Raw genomic sequence first — 22,150 nt, 5'->3', positions numbered from 1 at the left:
TCAGGTACTAAGGTCACCCCCTGCTACCATCTAGTCCATTCCTCCACTCCAGTTCCTCTGAGTAATCTGACTTCCCTTCCTCTCTCCACTCCCAAAGCCATGCCACCTCTCAAGGAGGCCTGTCTTCTCTTCTCTTCTCCCTCTGGGGAAAGCATACCATATAGGTTCTCTTCTTTTTTTTTTTTCCCAAATATGCTGCATATCTCTGTAAACAAGGCTAAAACCCCAACCATCGACTCCCTCCAGCCTACTGCCCTGGGTTTTGTTCCTCAAAGGTCTCAGTGATTCTTCTTAACTCCACCCCCTTGGGGTTATACTGCAGCAGTAATGTCAAAGTGAGCTTATAAAAATACTGAGCCCCATACAAAGTGAAAGTTAATTCTCATCTAGTCTAGATACCATTTCACTCCCAAATTTAGGGCTTCAAAACAAAAATCTGATTTATCCAGACATTTCTCCTGATAAATTCCACTTACTTCCGCCACCTTTAAAACACTTAAAAAGCATCATTTATAATTCAACACACATCTCCATCTTGGAAGAAATGGGACCACTCCTAAATTCTCAACCACTTGTTTTTCCACAATACCTCCATTTCCTAGCCTCCTAAGCTCCATGAAATTAGCTGATATAATGTTAACTAATGTCAAAAAAAAAGCACTTTAATAGGCTGCCTAAATGGCAAGATGAGATTTAATAGGGGCAATTAATCCAAAGGCCTTCATTTAGGTTCAAAATAAAATAAACTGCACAAGGACAGGATAATTGCTTAGCAGATTTGGGGAATCTGTTTAACAACAGATTTAAAAAGAGTCAACAGCATTTACTGTTAACTGTAGCCATGGTGATCCGGGAGACAGAAGGAGAACTGGGCACAAATTCCCACAAATGTCCTGTATGTAATCAGTAAGTGTTACTGGAATATCAATCTGCCATGTAAATATCAATCTGCCATAAGTCAGAGATTCAAAGAATTAACTAAGTTTGAACTGAAAGGTCCCCTAGCCATGGAGACAACCACCTCATTTTATAGATGTAGCAACTGAATCAATTTACCTTATTCCAATACTAAATCAAATCACAAGGTCAGGATGCGGTACATTTTGTTTCACCAAAAATCATTTCTGGGGCCAAGCTGGTGGCGTAGCGGTTAAGTTCGCACACTCCGCTTATGTGGCACATGGTTTGCAGGTTCGGATCCCAGGCGCAGACCAACACCACTGCTTGTCAAACCACGCTGTGGCAGCGTCCCATACAAAGTAGAGGAAGATGGGCATGGATGTTAGCCCAGGGCTAATGTTCCTCAGCAAAAAAATCATTTCCTAACTACAGCTTCTCCCTACAATGGAACTGGCTGCCTCTTATCTGTCATTAGAGATATTTAAGCAGAGGCTTAATGACTAGTAGAGTTCATGAAGTAAGGATCTCCTGCATTAAATGAAAGGTTGGTCTAAAACTCTACAATCCTTTAAATAGCAAGATTCTATTATTTTACAAGTTACATCAAATTTTTTTGTGTGTGTGTGTGAGGAAGATCAGCCCTGAGCTAACATCCATGCTAATCCTCTTCTTTTTGCTGAGGAAGACCAGCTCTGAGCTAACATCTACTGCCAATCCTCCTCCTTTTTCCCCCAAAGCCCCAGTAGATAGTTGTATGTCATAGTTGCACATCCTTCTAGTTGCTGTATGTGGGACGCGGCCTCAGCATGGCCGGACAAGCAGTGCGTTGGTGCGCGCCCGGGATCCGAACCCGGGCCGCCAGTAGCGGAGCGCACGCACTTAACCGCTAAGCCACTGGGCTGGCCCCACAACAAATTTTAAACAACCACGTTTTCATTTTTTGACTAATTTAACTTAACATCTTCAAGGTATAACAATTACAGCAATGTACCTCATTGTATAATTGTTTATTTATCTATTTCCTCCATTAAACCGTGAACTTGTTCAGGTCAGGGACTGGTTTAGTGCTTTATGCATCTTGGCATCCCTAGACCCTGGCACACGGGAGAGATCCAGGATGTGTTTCTTGAATAAATATCCAAGGAATATCTCTTTAGCATGTGGGTGGTTGCTACCCCCAGGGTCCTCAATAAAATGGCCAAGCAAGCAGATTTTCTCTCTTACCCTTTACTATCTTCATTTTTGAAGTCCTTTTCCCATCTCTCAGTGCTCTCCTTTCAACTGTCCAAAATTCCCACTTAGGTACCTCCCTCACGCCCATCTGATATAAAATATCCCCTTGTCGGGGGCCGGCCCTGTGGCTTAGCAGTTAAGTGCGCGCGCTCCGCTGCTGGCAGCCTGGGTTCAGATCCCGGGCGCGCACCGACGCACCACTTCTCTGGCCATGCTGAGGTCCCGTCCCACATACAGCAACTAGAAGGATGTGCAGCTATGACATACAACTATCTACTGGGGCTTAGGGGGAAAATAAATAAAATTATTAAAAAAAAAAATCCCCTTGTCCACAATAACCTCTCTCCATATAAATGGAGGGGCAACCCAACACTGTCAAAATTACAAATGAACATACCCTCTGACCCAGAAGGAGTGTAGCCTATAGAAATACTTGTGTATGTGTAAAGTGCTTACATACATGGTTATTAATTTCCTAATAGTTTATACTAGATTGTTTCTAATCTTTCCTAAGCATCTACCAATAGAACTGGTAAAATAACACGATGGTACCCCTATAGAATGGAAGACCACAGAGCTACCAAAAAAACCACGATATTTTCTATGTACTAACGTAGACTGATCCCCTGAGATGTATTAAGTGAAAATCCGCACAGGAAGGGAGGGAGGGAGGGAGAAAAAGGCACACACATATTGGCTTGTACCTATCACAAAGTATCTCTCTGGAAGGATATAAAAGAAACAGGTAACACTGGCTTCCAAGGAAGAGCCCTGGGTACCCAGTGGAGAGGGGTGGCAGGAGACTTTTCACTATACACCCATTTGTACTTTCTGAATTTTGAAAAATGTGAGTGTGTTATATCTATTCAAAGTTATAGAAACTTTTAAAACGCCTCATGCTCCACCTCTTTTCCCTATACTCTCTTTAGTATAAACTCCAACGCAGGACATTTACCCTATGGAGTACAGCTACTTCACGCCAATTTCTGGAAAATAATTTGTCAAGAAATAGTAGGAGCCTTTAAAAAGTCTGTATCTTTTAATCCATTAATTCTACTTCTTAGAATTTTGTCTAAGGAAACAATAGGAGATGAGAGCAAAGTTACAAGCACACAGATGTTCATTACAGTATGTTATGGTTGAAAACAACCTATCTGAATGACAACAAGGCAATGACAGAATAAATTATGATACAATCACAAGTGGAATACTATTTAGGCATTAAAGCTGATATTTTAGAGGCATGTTTAAGGACAGGGAAATGGTCACACTATTAAAGCTGTACACAATGTAATTACAATTCTGTTCCCGTCAAGTGACTTTGTTTTTGTTCCAATTCAATGAGTTGAGGGGGTATGTTAATTACAGAGCAGATGTGTGCACTCTGATGTACCCCAGCCTCTGAAAAGAAATGGAGAAACTTTTGTTTTTGATGGTAAGTGCTAAAACATTAACTGAATTTCCTATTTTCCCCCAATCTAAACACACACTTACACAGTTTCTTATTAGATTTTATGTTGACTAATGGGTACTACAAGTGTATGGTAGTTCATCTCATGGAATTCAGAAACAAAAAGAATTAAGTTTAAATCCTATCTCTGCCAGTCAGCCTCTAAGTAATCCTGAGGCAGTTGCTTAACTTTTTTGAGCCCGTTTCCTAAATTTTTAACCACAGCAATCCCAGAAGGTTTGAGGGTTAAATGAAGTAATATATATAGAATACTTAGCATAGTGCCTGACACACAATAAAATGCTCAAAAATTCATTTATGCCTTCATTCAACAAGTATTTATTTAGCATCTACTAGGTGCCAGTCCCTGTTCTAGATGCTGGACAGAGAATCAGAGCAAACCTTTATACAGCTGTAGGAGGCAATGCTGACACAGAAAACAAAGTAAACGTGCATAAAGCAGTGCACATTCATGGTAGCTAGTTCTCTTTCTCCATTCACAGATACTCATCGAGTTTTTCAGCAACATGACTTAGCCCAAGAACTTCACTGTAGTAGCACAAGAGGTACCTACAGGAAAGTATATTTTCAGTTCCAACCCAAATTAACAAAGTGTTGGAACACATCCAGTGTGTAGATTTATATTTAATACCCCTACCTAATAAAGAATCATAACTCATTAATCACAAAATGTTCATGCTGGAAGGAACCTGATAATTACCTGATCCTAACCTCTTATTTTATAGATGAGGAAACAGAAGTGCCCTAAGAATTACATCAACATAATCTAGCTTTATTCTAAAAGCACAGAAAGAAAAAAAAAGGATTATTAGATAATCTTTGGAAATCTCCCCCAAGTAGAAGACACAGGACTCAACCCTTTCCCTCTGGAAAGCAAGTGTGGCTGTAGAAGACATTGTGATGCAGTTGCATAGATACTGAAGTACAGTAATGAACCCAAACGAAAGTGGCAGATCATTCTGGGCTAGAGGAATGAAGTATGAAACAGACTGTGGCAAGAGAAGGAAGTGGGAACCACCCACCAGCTGCCTCTGAATAAGGGCAGAGCAGAGTTACACCCGGGCCAACAAACAGCAAGACCTACTGCACCACAGCTGAAGAAGTGAGCTGACGGCACTGTGCAGTTAGTAATTTCAGAAGCAGAGAGTAAGGCCTGAACACCTTTCCCCAGAAAAGAACAGCGTATGTAACCCGTGTAGGAAGAAAGCATACTCCTTTAGGAGGACACAGACAACTAGGATGACATTCCTCCTCTCAAGGAGTCCACAATGTAACGTAGAGAACAAACACACCACTGATAAAGGGTAATGCAGACAAAGGGCAGAGAGCACATGACAGGGAGACTTCTCTCAGAGATGACGCCTAAACTGAGGCTTAAGGAAGGTGATTCCGGGGAGATGACAGACAAAGATATTGTACAGAGATTCAGGGCTAAGACAGTTAGGCAGTTAAATGTAAATAGATCAAATAATCATCTTGATGTAAACAAAAACCAAAAAATGGTAAAATTCAACATTTATTCATGATAAAAAAGTCACTATACAAAAAAAATCATCAGCTTTTCTTAAACCAGCAACAAACAGAAAAAAATTCAAAAATATATCATTTACAAAGGCACCAAAAAAATCAAATACCTAGGAATAAATCTAACAAAAGACAAGTAAGATCTCTACAGTGAAAGCTTCAAAGTATTACTTATTTGATGGAAATTATGAAGGATATAAAATAAAATTTATTTTTTTATAAATGGAGGAACATGCTAGCCTCCTCACTGGAAGATTCAAAACCGTAAAGACGTCAATATTCTGCAAAGTGATCTGTAGATTCAACAAAATCAAATCAAAACCCTACAGGTTTGGGGAAGGTGGGGATTGACAACCTGATTTAGAATTTTTATGGAAAAACGTCCCAAGAATAGCCAAAGCAATCTCAGAAAACAATGCTTTTGGAAGACCTACACTACTAGATATCAAGTCCTATCATAACATTATAATAATTAAGACAGTGTGGTTTTGGCACAAAGACAAATAGACCAACGGAACAGAATAGAGAATCCAGACCCTCACATCTACCACTACCTGATTTATGATAAAGGTGACACTGTAGTGCACTGGGAAAAGGAGGATATTACCAACAAGTAGTGCTGGATCAACTGGGCATATTTAAAAAAAAAAAAAAAAAAATCTCATACCATAATGCAAAAAAATCAACTCCAGATGGACTGACTGCACATCTCAATGTGAAAGATAAAACAAGAAGCCTTTTAGATGAAAAAATAGAAAACCATTTTCAAGACATTGGGTCCATAAAAATTAATCAAACAGGATTCAAAAAGCACTAACTTTAAAGAGAAAAAAACTGGGCTGGCCCTGTGGCTTAGTGGTTAGGTGCGCGTACTCCGCTACTGGCGGCCTGGGTTCGGGTCCCGGGCGCGCACCAACCCACTGCTTCTCTGGCCATGCTGAGGCTGCGTGCCACATACAGCAACTAGAAGGATGTGCAACTACGACATACAACTATCTGCTGGGGCTTTGGGGAAAAAAAGGAGGAGGATTGGCAATAGATGTTAGCTCAGAGCCAGTCTTCCTCAGCAAAAAGAGGAGGATTAGCATGGATGTTAGCTCAGGGCTGATCTTCCTCACAAAAAATAAATAAATAAATAAAATAAAGAGGAAAAAACTGAAGTTGGACTACATTAAAATACATTCAAGTTCATCAAAAAGACACCATTCTCCTTTGCCATTTTTCTATTCACGTCTTTTTCTCTCTTTTTTTTTTTTTGGATTTGCCAAATATTTGTCTCTTTTAACAATATGTTTACAAAGAACCAATTTGGGGTTTTATGGATCAAATCTATTTTTCTTAAATTTTTTCTAAATCCTCATTTTCTTTGTATTTACTTAGTTGTTCCTTCTCTAGCTTCATCTTCAATCTTCTTGCTTTCAAATTTTCCTTTGGGTACTGCTTTAGCAAACTCCCATTAGTTTTGATACGTAAGGCTCTTGTTGTTTACTTCTAATGGTTTGTAATTATGACCGTTAACAACTTCTTCTTTAACCTAGGGATCGTTCAGAAGATTATTTCCAAGTAGATATATCACTTTTGGCTTTTTTTTTGGTTGTTGTTAATATCTAATTTGGGTGTTCTTTGTAGACTTCCATATCAATTTCCTGGAAAACTCAAGAAGTATTGTAAAGAGTACTGTTCATGATTATAAAATTAGAATACATTAAATCTTTTTTATTATGTTATTCAAATATTGCTTTCTTAATCTACAGTGAATTTATCTATTTCTTCTTGTATTTTTAATAGTTCTGGCCTTATATATTTTGATGCTATTTTATGAGGTACATAAAGATTCATGACATGTCTTGAGAGATGGTACCTCAACGATATAAAATACACCTCTTTCCTCCCTTTAATGCTTCTGGAGCTTGAATTTTATTTCGTCAGGTATTAATCTTACCATATCCATCTTTTTGTTTTTGTCAGATTTGCCTTTTTCCATTACACTATTTTCAACCTTTTGATGTCATTTTAAGTCTCTCTTGAAAAAAACAGCTAGATTTGCAGGCCTCTGTGTATTAATCCAATCTAAGAATCTGTTTTTTCAACAGGGGAATTCAACCTTTCATATTTACTAAGCATTCATAGACTTTTAACTGCCATATATTTATCATTAATTTTTTTAACTTAGATTTTACTTTTATCCAAGTTATGCATGTGTAGAGTCTAAGGTGCCAAACAGTTCTACAGGACTGTTAGCCCCTCAACCAACAAGGAAGCGGCTTCCCAACATTCAACCTTCCTATTTCCTGTTCCACAGAAGCAATCACACTTTCCACACTTACTTGAGTCTCTTGGTATTTAGTTTTATGTCATTCCCACCCCTTTGCAGAATAAAGCAAAAATTACTGAATTTAGCCAAAAGAGATATGATAGATACTGTTAGAAATCTCAGAGATTCAGTGAACCACACATACAGTTACACAAGCCTTGATTTTCTTGCCTTCCCTAGTCTGAAATGTTCATCATCCTTGTCAAATAAAATGTCAAAGTAAGCAGTTCAATTCTGGTTGCAGTCTCCTAGAGGAACACAGCTGAATTAAACCAAGCAAGGACAGAAAAGCCCAGCCAAAATGGAGGGACTTTTATAATATTTTATAATATTTATATTTTTATAATATTTCTAACCATTGAATCCATGGCATCCTTTGGGGCATGAGGATGCAAGCATCCAGAGTTGTCTGAACTCCTTTCAGAGGAACCAACCTAATAAAGTTTTCAGACCCCAAAATCTAGATGTCCAGAGACTCAGCATTAGGAATATGGGTTTCAAGTCGCTGGTAGCATTGATACTATATGATGCTATAATTTATTTACTGAAGAAAGCTTCTAGCAGGAGGTTGGTTATTCAAAGGTAAGGGTCTGACAGGGCTTGATGTTATTTATCCTTCAGAGAATTGAAGATACAGCATAGAATTATGCAGCATATATATATGCAGCACAGAATTATGACATCTGTATACAAGTCAGTAATTAGTAGGCCCTAGCTATGGTTTAGAATGGTTCATAGGTAATTATACCCATTTGCTCCATGAGACTTTTTTCCCAGTTCCAGGATCTCTAAGCTAAAATAGATGCAAGCACCCAACTGCTTAGAGCAGCACTTTCCTTAGGGCGCACCATCTGTTTGCAATGCACAGCTAATTCTGAGTCTGGTGGTGCTTGAAGAGTATCCCCTAAGGTTTCTGCCTGACTCCCAAAACCCAATTCACTGCAACTCTTCACTCCTTCCCCTTCTCCCATGATAAGGCAAGGCAGGCTGGATCTGACAAAACTTAAATGACCGATAAGAAAGGATGGAAAGGCCCTAGCTAAAAGAATATTTGTGTGGCCTTGTTTTTTAAAAAAAGGATAACCTGGAAGAAACAACTGTGATCTTGGAGAGACAAACTACATGAGAGCAGAAAGACTCAAGCTTATAAATCCATGAAGAATAAGAAGGAAGAGAACAAAAGTAAAATTTACCAAGAGAAAGGAGAAAGCAAAACAAGGGAAAGAAAAAAACAAAAAGAGCATTTGTTCATAGGAAAGTGATCTGCAGTGCTGTGTTAATTGGCTTGTTTGTTGGTGGTTAGGGAATTTCAAATCTGCAATGCACAATTACCATTTGTAATTTCTTTTTTAAAAAAAGAAAGAAAAGGAAAAGAAAAAGTCGAGACCGACCCATGGTTCTCAATCCCTGAAGAATGTCAAGGAAAGGAGCTAGAATATGCACCCCAGTGCACCCCAGAGGGCTCTGGACCCCTGGTTGTTTTATTTCCTTTGGCTGTAGCAAGTACTGCTGGTTTTATCTATGTTTAGAGAGATCAGAAATAGAAACACATCTGGGGTGAGGAGATACAATAGGTATTTTTCAATCCCCCTCCCACCCAGCATTTTAATATTTTCAAACATTCAGAAAAATTGACAGAACTGGGAACACCTACATACGTACCACCTAAATTCTATAATTGTTACTATTTTGCTATATTGATTTTATCATTATTTATCCATCTCTGCACCTATGTGTTAGGGGCCTGATTTGGAAATAAAGAGATCTTCCATAAATTTAGGCGATTTTTAAAAAATCATTCTCCCTAATGGAGGCTTGGGTCAGAAAAAGGATGTTAAATGAAGTTTTAAGTGAGGAGGAAGCTGGATCCCTGTTCAGTCATTAGCTGAATTATGATCCTGAAATTATCCTGAAATATCACATAACTTCTGAGGCCCAGCTTCCTCACCCGAAAGATAAAGTTAGATAAAATGATAATCATGGTCCCCTTAGTTATGATCCTTTCTAGTCTAAAAATTCTATGATTCTACGAAAAACAATTTTCTTAATGATAACTATCATCTACTTCATGTTTTCTGTGTGTCAGGAAGTATGCTACAAGTTTTACGTACACAATCTCATTTAATTTTCACAGGTTCCTTAAAGTTTTGAGACACCACATTCACGACAACGATCAGCAGTTCTCAGCAGCCCGTGGCCACTCTGACCTCTCACCGACTGCGTGTCCCCTCTACACTTTCAGTACTGTCTACTAGCATCAATTTTACACTGCTTTGGTGGAAGGAGCAATCAGAAATTATCTTTCCTCATTGAGAAACATGAGCAAACTCTGGCCCCTGGTTTGTCATTTTTTTCCAAATGTGAAATGAGATAAAATAGCTAAAACTGCTTTGACTTGTTTATTTTGGTAAAATAATTACATATAATTATTGTTGAAGGAAATCTACAATACACAATCTTGGTGTTTTTATTTAAATCTGTCAGACATTGAATAACAAAATTAAAATGTCAGTTTTTCAATTGGAAAAAGTACTCAAATCAACAGCCATGTGCTAAACAAAGAGACTCAATTAGAGCACATTATGGTTTGATTTGGGAATGAATACATCAAGCAAAAAAAACCCAAAACCCCATACACATATTGTATGTGTGTTTGTATAAATAAAAAGCCACAGTTATTGCTTTTCTATCTCTATATTCCTCTTTAGGTTTAACTATCTCCTCCATGTTCAGTGCTCCCAAATATGTATATTATTCCTTGCTTCTAGTAGAAAAAGCCATTTGTTTTTGCTTTTTTCCTTGGGAGCTATTTGTATTTCGATGCATATTTAGAGATCTTATATTGTAGAAATGTAACAGGATGCCTGCACAAGGTGTCCTAGAACTATAAATATACACTACTTTGTGATCAGTGAGGCTCACACCTAGGCAATCTAGACGGAATGGCTTTCCTGAAGCAAGTGAACAAAAACAAGGAGGTTCAGCCCTGTTGGTCAGAACAAGGAAACCCCAGAATAGGCTGAAAGTAGCTCAGCAACTGCAGAATAAAGAAGGAAATGAATCCACTCAAGTCATGGAGAGTGATAAACCCAAACTCTTCACTTTATTACCCAAGACCCCTTATACAAAGACTTCTTTAGTAGATTCTGGTCGAGAGCAGGGAAGAACTTATTCTTCCCAATGAAATCAGCATGTCTGGCCAAAGAATGTCCTTCATGGTAATATACGAGTATCTTTTATATGCAACCCACATGCATCAGGTCACTCTCTCTGAGTAAGTGTGGTCTTTCCTAAAGGAAGTCATCATTCCCAATGTCCATTACCCAGAAGGAGGCAGTGCTTCAAACAGGAAAGCCAAGCAAAGACATTCTCTTGGACCTTGCTGTCTTGGGCCTGTTTGAAGAAAGGTAAATGTGTGGCTCTGATCACTTTTGGTGGCAATACTCAGATGATGTCTGCCAAATGGAAACAGGCCAAAAGACAAGGATATGAGGAAAACGTCTTTGTAAGCCAGGTTGAACAGTTTCATGTTGCTCTCTATCCTCTAGCTTTTAGCAAAGCTTGATTTAAATGTCTCAGCCTTACATCAGCTGCTCCATTGGCATTAGGGTAAGACTATTGTGTCTACACTTGAAGCAGAGCCTTAGAGTGAGGAGAAGAAAAACGGTAGCAGCAGTACTGAATGAACCCTCAATACATGTGAAGGAGGAAGCCTAGAACAAGAAGAAGGGCTGCCAGGTCCAGGAACCCCTCACCACTTGGAGAGTCTCCCTGCATTGCAATCTTCGTGTCTGGGGCTCCACAGTATTAAGGAAGCATTCTCCTCACGAATTCTCAATAATAGCCAGTGAGATCCACGCAAACTATCAGCTTCCCTTACTGCCTTCACTGCTAGAAAACTCAGAGCTAATTACTGTGCTCAACTACTAAAGCTTTCCTCAGCTAAAAGTTATGGGTAATTGTTCTCTTTCTTTCCCCCTTTTACTTATTGGTTCTTACCTTTCTGATTGTTAGTTCTGGTCTTACTGCATGTGTTTTTATTTCAAGCTTCCCAAATTCATTTCTGGAAAATGGCCATAGTCAAGCCAATCAATGAATAAATTTTTCCAGTACATTAATTACGAAAGTTACACAACAGTGCTCACCTCAAAGCCATGAATGCTAGGGACGTTGAAAGCCTGTAATGCTGGCTAAAAACAGCGAGCAAGGAAGCTTGGACTACACCTGAAAGTACAGAATTCTAGAGTAGAAACAGAGCTTGGGAATAAAGAATTCCAACCTCCCACCTAATGCAAGAAATCCCTTCTACAACTTCTCAGACAGAAGGTTATCCAGCCTATGCCTGAATATTTCCAGTGACAGGGAACGTTGTACCCTATAATGCTCCACTTTATATGACAGCTCCCATTGACAGAAGGTTCTTCCTTTTTTTTTTTTTTTAAAGGATAATTTTATTCTACTGGTTTTTTTCCCCCCAAAGCCCCAGTAGATAGCTGTACGTCACAGTTGCACATCCTTCTAGTCGCTGCACGTGGGACGCGGCCTCAGCATGGCCGGAGAAGCGGTGCGGTGCGTCGGTGTGCACCCAGGACCCGAACCAGGGCCACCAGCAGCAGAGGGTGCGCACCCAATCGCTAAGCCACGGGGCCGGCCCAGAAAGTTCTTCCTTAATTTGAGTGAACTCTCCCTCTCGGTCTACCAATTAATCGTAGTTCTTCATTACGTATTTTTCTCTTCCAAGAGACATTCCTACACTTACTTAAATATATAATAATTCTCATTTAGTGAATATCTACTGGTATCAGGCTATGTGCTAGGTACTTTATAAACACTACTATACACTATCTTCACAACCATCATTTACTTTAGGTGTTATCCTCCTTTGAAAAGTGAGTTCCAGAAAGATACACTGATTAGAATCTAATTCCAGACAAATATGTGGAACTTTTTATCTTTTATCTACTCTCATACATAAAGATTTTGTTAAATTTCAGGCAACTAAGTCACATGATTTGAATACTTTCAAAATCAGAAGGAAAACAAACAAGTTAGATCAATCCAAAGAGAAAAATAAAGATGGTCTAGAGATACAACTGCACCAGTATTTGGTTCATGGAAAAAAACAGCATGGAAAGTATTTAACAAGATAGCCATCAAGGAGCTCCAGGAGATAGTAAAGGTGACACACCTATAACATCACAATCAGGACCTGAAGCCAGTGGTGTAAATGCAGGCCCCAAACAGGAAACCTTCTCTCTTCTACCTCAGCCAGGAAGCAGAGCAGATTCTCAAGAGGTCAACCAAATTACTGCAGAGAAAGCAGCACAGCCTGAAGGCTGATTTCAGTACAAACAGAAGATCACAAATAATTGCGAATATATACTTCTTTGGTGTTGGAGGGGGCAGGAGGAACAAAGCATGGACCTGGAACCTGGGAGGGAAGAATATCACAGCGAACCCAGCAAGGCTCCAGATCTGGGCTAGAAGTTCAGGGTCAAAACAAACACTCCATTTAAGATGGCTTTTTGGGGCACTGGAATCCAAAAGAAAAAGAGAATGAGGTAGAAGGCAAATGCTGACAATCAGTTCTTTGTCTAAGGTTCTCTCCCATTTCCCACCATGATCCAGGCTTATATCTTTGCTGCCTAGTGAACAAGTCCACTACCTTCACCTCAATCAAACTCAACAGGCTCAAACCAGTATTCATTTCCCCTCCATCTTTCTCTCACCAAATTCCTTACTAGTTAAAGGCATTATCCAGGTGTAAACACCCTGGAGTCATTCTTTTCTAATTTCATGGAGTCCTTCTTAATTTTTGTACTCCATCTTTTTACAGCTAAGAGCTACTGACATTCAACAAATATTTACTCTGTGCCTAGGAGGCACCAGGCACTTTCTATGCACTTCAGAGACACTGGTGAACAAAACTAAGACATTCGTTTTCATGAAGCTTACATTCTAGTAGGAAGGAGACAATAAATGCAGTAAATAAGTAAATATGGTAAGTAAACACAGTATTTCAGAAGCTAGTAAGTGTTACAAAAAAGAAAAAGAGTAAGATAACAGCAGTTTTTAAAAGAGTGGTCAGGATAAGCCTAGTTGACAAAAAGGTGACATCTGAGCAAAGACGTGGAAGAGGTGAGGGAGGAGGCCATGCAGGTACGTGGGGGAAGATCATGTAGCCAAGGGTACAGCCATGCAAAGGCCCGACTACCAGCTCCTCCCATTTCTTTGTTTGAACTGTCACTGAGCCACCTTCCACTCCATCACACCAACTCCAAAATTTCCTAGGCAGCCGCCCTGCTCCACTTCCTTTATGGTGAAGTTAGACATTCTTTTTCCACCTTAAAACCACCCACCTGATTTTCAAGGCCCATAATTCTCTGAACCCACCCTTTGCATCAAGAACTTCCATTCCCCACCTTAAAATTCTAGAAACTTAGCATGCTCCTTCTCACACATCCTCCTCCCCTGCCTACAAGTGCTTTCCCTCCGCCCCTCATCCACTCTAAACCTTATCCATCCTGCAAGGCACAGAGATCAAGTCCTACCATTTCTATAAGTAGTCCCTGTGGTTGCTATTACGGAATCTGTATTCATCATATTTCCCCAGTATCATATTTCTTTCTTTTTTTTTCTTTGTGAGGAGATCAGCCCTGTGCTAACATCTGCCAACCCTCCTCTTTTTTTTTGCTGAGGAAGACTGGCCCTGGGCTAACATCCGTGCCCATCTTCCTCCACTTTATACAGGATGCCGTCACAGCATGGCTTGCCAAGCAGTGCATCGGTGCGCGCCCAGGATCCGAACCGGCGAACCCTGGGCCGCTGCAGCGGAGCGCGCGCACTCAACCACTTGCGCCGGCCCCCCCAGTATCATATTTCTTAAGAGCAAGTCTGCCTTTTTCTATATTTCCCATTGTGTTGATCATTACTAAATATTTGCCGACTAAGATTAAATGAGCTATTTCTCCTATAAGCTGAAGCCCTTTGCCAACTTAAAAACACTTTTATTAGCTTTGGTAAACTACTGGAAGAGACAGAAGGGTTTTATTAGACTAAAAAAAAATGTATGTGGGGTAGAATGAGCCAAAATGTTAATGATGGACAGTGATACCTTTTTTCTTTTCTCTAATTCAAATTTTTAGTTATTTTCAGGCCTGTGTTTATGCTACTTTGAGATGCAAGGAGTTTGCTATGAATATACATAAATTAATACAAATAGTGAATGATCAACTATAATTAGACTCATTGGAGACATTCAAATTACCTAAAAATATAAGGTCTTCTTTGACCGCTGCAAGCATGAGTAACTTGCAGTTGCAAAGAGGCAAACTGTAATTAAGACAAGCTAAAGCAAATTCTCATGGTTTAAAAAAAAAAAAGAAAACCTTCCTGATGAAGTGACCACAACAAGATATTTACTGTATATGAAAGCATCACAACATACAGGAAAGAGAGCACACTCTGGAATGCTCAAATGCAGGCTCCACCATTCGTTGACATCATGACCTCGGTTTCCTAGTCTGTAAAGTGGGAACAAGAAGCTCTTCTATTTACAAACTTTCATAGATACAGCTAAGTTCCAATCTGAGCAAAATCCTGTCAACTGTGCCTACCCAGACAGATGGAGTTAATGGTAATGCACGAGCATTTGAGTCTCAGTGGTTGGATTACCGCTAGTCTACAGATATCTGTTCCATCTGAAGCAGTGTCTTCCTTTTATAAATGTATTTATAATTAAAAAATGAAAGACAAAATATTAACATCTTTGGATAATGTTTAAAAGAGCTGAAAAGAATCCTGGGTTAGAACCTATGTCATCAAAATCTAGAGTTATCTCCTGAGAACTGGTCACCTAGACCTGGGAACAAATGGACTTAAAGAGTTTTTTGGAAATTCACTGGTACATAAGAAAGAAGCTTTTGTACTATTATACAACTACCATCCAGGGTTGGTTATGAGAATTAAATGAGACAAGGCAGGTAGAATCCCCAGTACATTCTTATAATGCGTTCCTTTCAGGCTGATAAAACGGTGTAAGGACCGCAGAACCTTCAAGAAATGTCAAAGCACCTATGTGTTTACCCTGCAAGTCATAATTTTTTCAAAAAAAAGTTAGAAATCATTCTTTATAATGTGTACTGCTCTCAGATCACCAAAATGATGGAGCAGCTTTACAAAAGGCCAGATCTGATCTATGAAATTGGACCCATAAAACCAATCAGACTTAACTCCACTAGTGTTTGAGCCAGTGTTTGTCTAAGGCAAAAAACCTATCAATCAACCAATCATAAGTTCATATCAAAAAAGGGTAACCATAAGAAACCTACCTGCATTATCCGGGCCAAAACTGTACAGTTAAAACTGGATCTAAGTCAGAGCAGCAGCAAATCTTAATGTTTATACAGAGTGCTTGGATTTGATATTGAGAAAATTCAGTTAAGAAAGGCACTAAATACTATCCGTAGCATTGGAGTTAGGGGAAGTCAAGACAGACCATAAATTTTGAGATTTCAAAAGTTTTCTAGAGCCAGTTCTATGGAATAAAGCATGAAAATCCCTGAGAAACCTGCCAGCATCTGTCCTCAACTGCAGAAGCAGGAAGAGAAGATGTGACCCAATCACATGATATCAAACCACAGCCATCTGTTCAGTGAACTAGCATTATGTAAGCCACAATCAAGAAAGAACAGCAAAAGGCACACCGTGGTCTGTCGATGTGCAGTGCACTCTGTGGTTTGAGGAGACATGTTCTCACATCAAAAGGGCCATCCATAGGATAACGGCATTTTCAAAACCCACTTCATTAGACTCGAACATATCTGATGCAACACAACGGTACTACAAGAATGGTGTTGAGTTCAGATAACCGTTTCAACCAGGCCTAGAAGAACCTTTCAAGAAAGGTCTTCTCCACTTGAGCGACCCTCCCCACAGGAACACGATTTATCTCCCTCTTGATTATTTTGATCATATCAGTTACCCATTTAATTTCAACAAAGTAGATCATCTAAAATTCTAAACCTACCGTGTACTGCAAGACCTCGCAATTACACCCCATTTTAATTAAACCCAAAACTGTTTCACCATCTTCCAAACTACTAGAAGCCTACTTTTCTCAATCAATAAGCACTAAACCTGGTCCAAGCACTAAACCGGGTCCATTTACCAGCAATATAAAAAAGATACAGACCTTCTCTTAAGAACTTAATAACCTATAATCATTCCCTCTCCCTCCCACCTTCAGAAGTCACTTTTCTTAAGTTCTGTGAAATTCAAGATGACTTCACTTAGGTAAGTCACTCCATTAACCCTGTTCCTCCCCCCTTTTAAAGTGCCATATAGGGCACAAGATTTGGAGTCAAAATCAAAGTTCCTGTCTTAGTTCTGCCTGACCCTGTGAAATTCACCTAACCTCTCTTGAGTCGTGTTTCCCATCTGTAAACTGAAGTGACTTACAACTTGCAGCATTAGAACGCCTAGCCCTGGTGGACATCCCATAATATTATTCTCCCTCACTCATCCCACTTAGATTACCTTTCTGTTTTGTTTCCAGTCACATATTATAGTTTTTAGAATTGAGAAAAAAAAATAATAGTGGTTAATACATCCAAACTCCACAGTATAGAATAAGGAGTAACTCGAAAGAGGAACTTGCCAGCCAGTCAATAAAAGCTTTGGTTCCTGCCCTGGAGTAGGCCCCAGAACAGTTAGGGGACACGGCTTACAAAGAGAGAACTTAACACTCATCAAATCCCCCTTTCTGCCCATCTGAATTCCAGCCACCCTTCAAAGTCAGTTTAAGTCCTAAAGTGTCCAGGAAGCCTCCCCCAACCATTTCAGCCTACATTAATCACTTCCCTCTTTGAATACTGAGGCCTCTCTGCAGGGGTGATATTAAAAATAGTTAACAACTGGCACCACAATGGTACCAACCAATCAGAAAGGATGTCTGGCCAATCAAAACACACGTGGCCCAGTGGAATTGCTGGGTGAACATCAGCCCCACCTATTATTACCCATACAAATAGCAACCTCAAACTCCAAGATGACTTTCTCATTTGATCTCCATGCTCTCATGAATTAGGAAACGCAGGTATCGTCCCCATTTTCTGCACAACTAGAGGTGAAGTTGGGACTCATAACCAAAGCTAATAACCAACTGCTTCTTTCACCACATCATACGACTTTTCCTGATTCTATACACAGAATTATCAATTAATATCACATGAACTGTACATATAACAGTATAAATACTAAAGGAATACTCAGTCAAATGCAATTCACTTAATGAACAAGCATTTAAGTGGAACAAAATATAAACCACAGTGCTAGGTTCTGAGAGCATAAAGGAAATAAAAGACATGACTCTTGCCCTCTCGGTACCTATCACATGTTCAAGAGTATAGTTAAGTAACAGTGCAAGACAGCAGAAATGGACAGCACAAACTGTAAGTGCTATACAGCTCAGGGAAATGGAAAGTTCAGGAACTAAACCAGTATAGGAAGTCAGGATCGAGTTCTCTCCTCATACTCCCAGAAGCGGCAAAATTAAGTATACAGTGAAAGCTGCCAAGTCAGGAGTCAGAGGGAAGACAGAAATTGCTGGAATTGAGGGCTTGCAGTAGTGAGAAGTGAGCTCTGGCTGGATACTCAGAGATGGCCCTAATCATAAGCTTCAAGCGCTGCTCTAACTGCTGAATACAAATGGGAAATCTTGTAAACCCTTTATGGGATGGCTGAGGAAGATTAGCAGTAGCCTATAGAAAAGCCTAGATGAGAGAAACACTGGAAGCAACTAGATTTGAGGGATAACAGGCAGCCTAAAGTGATGGCTGCGTACAAAGAGGAGACATTCAAGAGGCATTAATATAAAGAAGAGTTGAGTTTTAGGCAAGTGTTCAAAGAAAAAAGTTATGAAATGGCAGAAAGGAAGCAAACAACATTCTCACATGGGTTATATACATAGATGTAGTGGGACTAAACTGTGTACCAGGAACAGGGAACCCATGTTCCTAGAGAAATCTGTATGGGAGAGAGCAGAAGCTGGGCAGAGAAATAAAAAACTGATAACCCAGACAATAAGGAACAACTGCAAGCTCTTAAAACGAGGCCAGGCAGACCAGCTGAGGTAGTCCAGACAAAAGCAACAGCACCTGTATCAGCTTTGTGTTGCATGCATGCCAGTGCAGTGTGTAAGCTCCTCCAGGGTGCGGACTCAGCAATCTGTCCATCAACTAAGGGGAATACTGTTATTTGAATACCTGAACACTCTGTGTGCTAGGCTAGGTGGAAAAGAGTGAACTACACTATTTGAGTTAATGGTGTTGTGGAAATGTTATGTATGCTTGACTCATAACTATATTGATTCTCCCTGCTGTCCACATATTCATCTTGCCTGCCTCCTTAGGCCAATGTCCAAAATCCATTGTTTCCTCTAATGCAGGCCCAGTGTGAAGGGACTCCAAGAATGCAGTAGGAATCAGAAAGAAGCCAACCTGATTTTCAAATTGCAAGAGCAAAATCTAAATGTGAATAATAAAGATCAACTGCTCGTTACAGGACTGAAAAAGAAAAATGGGCTATGCAGGACGGTTAGGTGTATATACTAAGCTTGTACAGGTTTTGGAATACTGAACCCTGGGTGCAAACCCTAACTCCAGCTCTTAGTAATTGAATACTTAACTTCTCCCCTGCCTCAGTTTTCTCATCTATAAAATGGGGCAAATGCCACTAGCCCTGAGGGCTTAGTTGTGAGAATTAGATAATGTACTTCGGTGTACTTTATGCATCTACATCATAGTCAGCTCTTAACAGACAGTAGCTGTTAGTAATAATTGGCACCCTCAGTCTTGAGTTTTTTGTTTTTGCTTTTTAAAATATCTGGTATTCAATTTCAGAAACAGAAACGTATTTTCACTGTATTTTAGTTTCCAACGCTAAGGCTCTATTATTTTAGTTTCGACTATCTTAGTTTGGATGCGAACAAAGTTTTTAGTTCCTCCTTGCACGACGGTAGGTGATGACCACGTACCCCATCCTGATTTAATATTCCGGAAAACGGAGCAAACATTTTCCCTTGAAAACCAGCTACACAGACGACTGATTCAAACTACTGTCACTCAAGAAAGGGAACATCACTAGCGACGTTCCTTCGAGGAAATAAAAGCGTTTGATCAACTCACAGAGTCGTTCCCATTCAAATACTCCAAACGCCGCAGAGTGAGCAAACGTTCAAGTTTCTACTACGAAAACAATCTGCACCATTCTGATTCCCGGATCCACTTCAACCCCTCCAGACGCCCGAAAGGAGAGCCCCTCCGCACATCTTCGTGCCTCCTGCTCCTCCTCACACGAAGCTCCGCAGTTGCCCCCCCGGAGCCGCGCCCGGCCCGAGGGGCAGCCCCCTCGGCGGGGTCGGGCCGGCGCCGAAGGCCAGGGCGGCCCCGCTGACCCCGGGGCTCCACCACACGTCGCCCCCGCCCGCCGCGCGGGGAAGCCTGGAGGCTCCGACCCCGACCCCGCCCGGGCGCCTCGCACCCGCCGCTCGGGGTGGGGTACCCCGGGGGCGCGGGGAGCAGCCCCAGGCCCCGCCAGCCTCACACCCCCGGCCCTCGGCGCGCGCCCACCGCCCCTCAGAGGGCAGCCCCCGACTCGGACGGCCCCGCCCGACGCACCTCCCCGGGAGCGGGGGCGGCCGCGGCTGCCGGGCACGGCCACCCGCGCGGACACACGCCCCCGCCCCGCCCGGGACAGCCCAGCGCCGGCCCCGGCGCCGCCACCTGCGCCCCCGGCCCCGCGCCATGTTTGAGAAAGGGAAGGAGCGAGCCAGAGGCCCGGCCCGGCCCGCGCGCCCCGCCGCCCGCCGCGCCGCCGCTCACCCGCCGCCCGCGGGACCAGCGCCGCCGCCGCCGCCAGCACGAGGAGGAGCAGCCGGGGACGCGGAGCAGCGGCCGCCGCCTCCATGGTCCCCCCCGCCACCGCCTGTGGCCCGGCCCGGCCCGGCCGCCGCCTCGCCTCAGCAAGCCTCGCCTCGCCCCACCTCCCCCGCCGCCGCGGCGGCCTCGCTCCGGCCCTTTGTAACTGCTCCGGGGACGCGCGGCCATTGGCTGCCGGGCTCCCGCCGGCCACGCCCCCCGGCCGTCTGCGAGCGGCCGCGCGGGCCCCAGCCCGGAGCCCCGCCCGCGGGCCCGCCGGGCAGCCAATCCGGGGCCGCAGGCGCCCGGCCGCTGGCCACGCCCCCACGCTCCCGGGGCGCCGTGCCGCCAGACCCCGGTCCCGGCCGGAGCCGCTCGCCGCTGGGAGCAGGCTCGGTGGGGCCGGGGTCTAGGGAGCCCCTGCCCTGCGACCTTCCAGTCCCGGAGGAAGGTCGGGACGATGGGTGTGTCTGGGCGTGTGTGAGGCGCTTTCGGAAAAGGGCTGTGGCGGCTCGACGCTCTTTTCTTCTAGCCTCCTCTAGGCGCCTAAGATCTGGGACTGACCCAGCGCCGCCCCGGCCCCCATTCACAGCCCTGCACCACCCATCCCCATTCACCCAGACCCGCAGTACCGCCGGCAGGCTTCAACTTCCGCTCCCCAGATCCACGCCTTAACTTTCAACATCCCCCCCAAGATTCTTCGTCGTTGCCCTTCCTAGACGACTCAGTCTCCTGTTTCCTCCCACTGTCAGCGTCTAGCCCCAACCTAGGCTCCCCGCCCCCCAAATTCCAGGCCCAGAAAGTCCTCAAATCCTGGCCTCAGGTCCCAGCCTCAGACCTCACATCCTAAGCTCAGACATACCCCCGAATAGCCTCCCGCCTCCCTCCGGAACTCAGAGCAGACCCAGAACGGCGCTCCAAACCACACTCCTTCCCTCTTACCCCTCCCTGATCCAGGTGGGAAAGGGAAGGCCCCCCCCCCAAAGGAGGGGGATTCCCCTTCTTAGCACGCAGCACCCCCGGGGCGGAGAGGAGCAGTCATTACTTTGAGCTGCCTCTGACACGCCTGCACAATAATTCTGAGGTGTCGCTGGAAACCCAAATAACCTCGGCTACGTTTTCATTCTGAACTCCTACTTGACTGTGAGACGCTCCACCCACCTTCCCCCCGGGACGCCAAAATGAGCTCCAGATTTGTAATTCTTCCTGTCAGACTAGTCCTCTCTTCAGACGCAAACACAGCCAAGGAGGCTGCTACAGAGAACACAGAACATTTTTCCACAGAACCTTTTAAGGAGAAAATTTTATTTTCTGTGTGATTTGAACTTGGAATGAAATAAACCTTGGGAGCAGGGATCGGAACCAGCCCTTAGCATCGCTTTGTCAATTACTTTAGCGCGACCCCGTGAGCCTGTTACCTGCCTGTGAAGACCTCCCTTCTGAGCTGCAAAGCGACAGGATGCGGCGTGGAGCTGGGATCTGAGACCTGCCCTATTCCCCTCCGGGCTGGGACAGTTAAACAAGTCAGTTGGCCTTTCTGAGCCTCCATTCTTTCATCTATAAAATGGAAATAATATCTATCTCCCAAGGTAAGTGAGAGGATATGATGAGATTTGGGGGTTCCACATCCCGCTTTCAAGTTCCACTTCTAGGCCCTCCCTCCAGACCCCTCACCTGCCCCTCTGGAGAGGTGAGGGCCTGGTATACACTGAACCACCTCCCCAGGGATGCAGCTACTGCTAAAACCCAGGTCACGGCCTGCTCTCCAGGGCTGCTGGAGACAACAGCAGC

General features: G+C 42.7%; 1 protein-coding gene across 5 annotated transcripts in view; it reads right to left on the bottom strand.

The window, feature by feature from the left end:
• The window catches only part of TGFBR1 (transforming growth factor beta receptor 1), a 54,027-nt gene extending 33,603 nt beyond the window's left edge, over positions 1-20,424 (bottom strand). For 2 of the 5 annotated variants that reach the window (XM_058523631.1, XM_058523634.1), the window contains exon 1: positions 20,324-20,423. In XM_058523631.1, coding sequence (XP_058379614.1) covers positions 20,324-20,408 — 85 coding nt within the window. In that variant the 5' untranslated portion in view covers positions 20,409-20,423. Of the gene's footprint in view, positions 1-19,627; positions 19,741-20,323 lie in introns of those variants that run through there. The other 3 variants (XM_058523633.1, XM_058523632.1, XM_058523635.1) reach the window with 3 other exon arrangements.
• Positions 20,425-22,150: the final 1,726 nt, after the last annotated feature.

Source organism: Diceros bicornis, chromosome 28 (assembly GCF_020826845.1).
Source record: "Diceros bicornis minor isolate mBicDic1 chromosome 28, mDicBic1.mat.cur, whole genome shotgun sequence".
In the NCBI taxonomy this organism is placed as follows: domain Eukaryota; kingdom Metazoa; phylum Chordata; class Mammalia; order Perissodactyla; family Rhinocerotidae; genus Diceros; species Diceros bicornis.
Note: the sequence above shows the minus strand (reverse complement) of the source record. Positions and strands in the feature narration are given on the sequence as shown.